Source organism: Arachis hypogaea, chromosome 18, assembly GCF_003086295.3.
Source record: "Arachis hypogaea cultivar Tifrunner chromosome 18, arahy.Tifrunner.gnm2.J5K5, whole genome shotgun sequence".
NCBI lineage: Eukaryota > Viridiplantae > Streptophyta > Magnoliopsida > Fabales > Fabaceae > Arachis > Arachis hypogaea.
In genome coordinates, this window is record NC_092053.1 from 4286386 (window position 1) to 4290840 (window position 4455).

General features: G+C 32.6%; 1 protein-coding gene across 1 annotated transcript; it reads left to right on the plus strand.

The window, feature by feature from the left end:
* The first annotated feature begins 705 nt into the window (after nucleotides 1-705).
* Nucleotides 706-3193, plus strand: LOC112770640 (F-box/kelch-repeat protein At5g60570). Its single transcript, XM_025814965.3, has 3 exons — nucleotides 706-1082; nucleotides 1303-1416; nucleotides 1651-3193. Exon 3 carries the CDS (start codon nucleotides 1727-1729, stop codon nucleotides 2876-2878), a length of 1152 nt encoding a protein of 383 aa, XP_025670750.1. The 5' UTR covers nucleotides 706-1082; nucleotides 1303-1416; nucleotides 1651-1726; the 3' UTR covers nucleotides 2879-3193.
* Nucleotides 3194-4455: the final 1262 nt, after the last annotated feature.

Sequence of the window (4455 nt, forward strand, 5' to 3'; positions counted from 1 at the left end):
ATAATTTTATAAAAATAATCTTCAACACAAGTAAATTGGACATAATTATCAACTTATCATGCATTATTGTTGAATTGGTTTTAATTATTTGAAAATTTAGTCGTTAGGGGTATATTTGATACAAATAAAAACTTTCTCGGACAAACTTAATATAAAATAAACCTTAAAAATATTTTTAAAATTCTTGATAAATTTCAGGGATAAAAAATATGTTATCTCATTTTAAATTTTTAATATATTATCATATATTTATTAAAAGAAAAAAATTATTTATTTTCTACTAATATTAATGTATGTCTTAAAGACATATTTTAACTAAACTCTTTAAGTTAATAATGGCAAAGAAAGTTTTGTTTGTTAGACATCCATTTACTTCAATATCTTGTTAACTTAATTCTAGAAATAATTACTTAGGAATAATTTATTCTCATATTTGTTACAAGAGTCATAAGATATTCATGAGTACAACTTGACAAGGTGTTCTCAAAAATTAATTACCCATGTTTAAATATGACAGAGAAATTATAAATATAATTTAGTATTATTGAGAATATTAAAAAAATACTAAATTGTTTTAATTATTATAAACAAAAAAGTTTTACCCCAAAAAAAAAAAGAAAAATAAAAAACCCCAAGAATAATAATATTCATAAATTGACCATTCCAATGCCAACCCATATTATTCCTTTAAATTTTGAAAGGAACACCCATGAAGGCATATTTTAATTAAATTTAAGAATTCCATAATTGAATTGAATAACAGTACAACACTAATAAAAGAATAGTTGGAAAACATAACAGAAGTGAAAATGAAATTAGACGATAATGGAAGGACAGAATAGCAAAATAAGAAGATTTGGAAATTAAAAGTGTAAGTTATGTTTATTTATTTATTTATAAGTCACAACTCACATAAACACATTAAGACTCAATTTTTTTTCTTTTTTCCTTCGCTGTCCAAAGTCGCAAGTTATCTTTGTCTTTCAGCCTTTCACCTCCGCCTCCGCCTCCGCCCCTTTCCGGGAACTTGCTTTGACGCCTTCTCCGTTCAATTCTGTCTGAGATCTTCTCTTTTCTTCCAGGTACATAAGTCTTCTGACACATTTTTATTTTCACTTATTCCATTTTTCTCAAATCAAATTCCTTTTTTTATTTGGATCCGAATCTTGTCGCTGCTCCTTGAATTGGATCAGAGCATACCCTTTTGCTCAAATTCGGTTTTTTCATCATTTTTTTTTCTGTTCCGAGAAAAGTTTACTCCTTTTTTCTTCTGTTCATTTCTTATCCTGCTGAATTTTGCAGGTGATTCTGTTTCCATAGCGGCAAATCAGACAAGCAAGTTCTGCTAGGAGTTCTTGTTGCTCCTTTGTGTTATTTTCCAGACTTTCAAATCAAATCTCGGCCCTGATTCATTAGGTATTGCTCTTGAGCTTTATTTACATATTTCTATCAGAGATTTATTGTTTTTTCAGTTTTATGTACAAATTGGGAGGAGTACCTAAAAAGGGTGGTTTTTCTTTTCCATTATTATATAAGTATAAGGGTATAACGGATTCCAAAAGTGAAGTTCCTAATTGATAGAAATAGTGAATGAATAGAAAGAGATTGGTTGCATGCTAATACTAGAATGGTTTTATTTTATGGGTACAGGCTGCAGCATATGAAGAAAGTCTATTTGTGAAATAAGGGTATTCTTGTTGGGATACAGTGAAGAAGATTCCTTGATATGACAAAGAAGAGTCGTGTGGATTTCTCTTTAAATGAAGATGGAAAGAAAGTGAAACTCAGCACAAGAGAAGGAGTGAATGATGGTTCTTCAAGACATGGGCTAAATGATTCACTTCTTCCTGGTCTTATTGATGATGTTGCATTGAATTGTCTTGCTTGGATTAGTAGATCAGATTATGCTTCGCTATCGTGTATAAATAAGAGGTACAAGAAGCTGATTAGTAGTGGGTACCTATATGGGTTGAGGAAGGAATTGGGGGCTGTCGAGCATTCGGTTTATTTGGTTTGTGATCCAAGAGGATGGGAGGCCTTTGACCCCAATGTAAATAGATGGATTTCATTACCTAGGATACCTTGTGATGAATGTTTTAACCATGCGGATAAGGAGTCGTTGGCTGTGGGATGTGAATTGTTGGTTTTCGGCAGGGAATTGATGGAGTTTGCTATTTGGAAATATAGCTTGGTTTTACAAGGTTGGGTGAAGTGCCAAGGGATGAACCGCCCTCGCTGCTTGTTTGGATCTGGCAGTGTTGGTTCCATTGCTATTGTTGCGGGGGGAAGTGATAAAAATGGTAATGTTCTGAAATCGGCAGAATTGTATGACTCTTCAACAGGAACTTGGGAACTGTTGCCAAACATGCACACAGCTCGTAGATTATGCTCTGGATTTTTTATGGATGGCAAATTTTATGTGATTGGCGGGATGTCAAGTCCAACTGTTTCATTAAGCTGTGGGGAGGAATATGATCTTAAGACAAGAAGTTGGCGGAAAATAGAGGGTATGTATCCTTATGTTAATGGGGCTGCTCAAGCGCCTCCTCTTGTGGCAGTTGTTGATAACCAGTTGTATGCAGTTGAGCATCTAACTAACATGGTGAAGAAATATGACAAGGAAAAGAACACCTGGGATGAATTGGGAAGGCTTCCGGTCCGGGCTGATTCTTCTAATGGTTGGGGACTGGCTTTCAAGGCTTGTGGAGATAAACTTCTGGTTGTGGGTGGACAAAGGGGTCCAGAAGGGGAAGCTGTTGTGTTGAATTCATGGTGTCCTAAGTCAGGGGTCGTGAATGGCACCATCGATTGGCAGATACTCGGTGTAAAGGAGCATGTTGGGGTTTTCGTGTATAATTGTGCTGTAATGGGTTGTTGAGATACTTTTAGATTAACTCAACTGAAGACAAAGATGCTGGTATATTCAATCTGACAGAGCCTTGAACTTGAAGGGTGGTTCCATGTGTTCAATCAATGTGGGATAGCTTTTCCTGCTTGAGAAGTTTGTTTCTTTCATTTTTAACATGGTTTATTTGAATGTATTTTTCACTGTCATGATCCATAATTTCAAATTGCTTTTGAGGTTAGGCTTTTACACAGATAAGTTCTGTTATCTTTTTTTCTTAGCCAACTATGTAAACCAATAAATCAAGTATTTTAATTGTTCAATGCTTTGATGCTCATTGCTTCTTCAGTCCAAAAGTGTATCCTATGTATTGATTTGTGTCCACTATTCATGCCTAGAGTGTTGTGGAAAGGGTACCATAGGTGTATGAAGTAGATAATGTAAACAAGGTTGGAAATGTTAGATCTTAGGCATAGGTGAAAAACAAGGTTCCCACTTTCCAACATATTTGAAATCATTTTCTTCATAATATATCAAAATGAGGTCCCCCTCAAGAGTACAATGTGTTTGTTGTGGAACATGTCCATGCTTCCAGCTGTAGTTCCTGCATTAAGGTCTATAATTTTGTCTTCCTATTTATGTTTAGTACATACTTTATAGACAATGTGGCCTAAAAATAATTTCTTTTTTTCCTTTAATTAGGAAGAGCAATTGGGGCCAATCTTCACTCTCCTAGTAGTAGACTTAGCAGAATCCTTTTTTCTCTGCTCTTGTGGCCCCATTTTTTAATCTTTCACTCTATTATATTATATGCAATTAATCCCCAATTACACCTATGAGCAAATAATGAAAATGATTTTCAGTATGACAAGGATGAATACAGGTAACTATACGGGTTTATTAAGAATGCTACAAAACAGTTTTAGTCCTTCAAGATTGGAGCAAATATTATTGTATTTGATGGACTAATTTGATTCTGAAACTTTAAATGGTACACTAATAGCAGTAAAGAACAGCTTGCTCAAACAAATATGAATGCCCTTTCAGCAAGGAATTGGTATGGAGTTTTTCCTCTTGTGCTGAAGGCAAAGGCTCAACGATTAAACCATAGTTTATGGAAACCTCAATTCTCAAATTACATTGCCATGTTCACTACTGGTAATAAAGTTACTCATGATTTGACAAAGGTTATGGTACAAAAAATAGGAATTAGAATTTTATTTAAATTTAGATACTTGTTTAGATAGTTTAGTACTCGTTTGGATTGTCTTTTTTTGGAAAAAAAAAAGTATTTTTTATATAATTATAAGGATGTTTGACTACAATTTTTAAAATTATTTTTGTTAAAAGAAAAAAAAAATTCTTTTATTTGAAGCAAGTAATATGCTGCTTTTTAAAAACCGAAATTTTAAAAACATTTTAATGAATTGTTTACTAAAAAAGTACTTCTTATATTCTCTATTCAAACATAGAATTAATTTTTTTAATAAAAAAATAATCTTTAACTTTTTTTTTTTAAATTCAAATCAAATTCACTTAGTCTCTACAAGCATGTTAAGTTATTTGAAACATTATATTAGTGTATTTTATATATTTTTTTATAAAAAAAT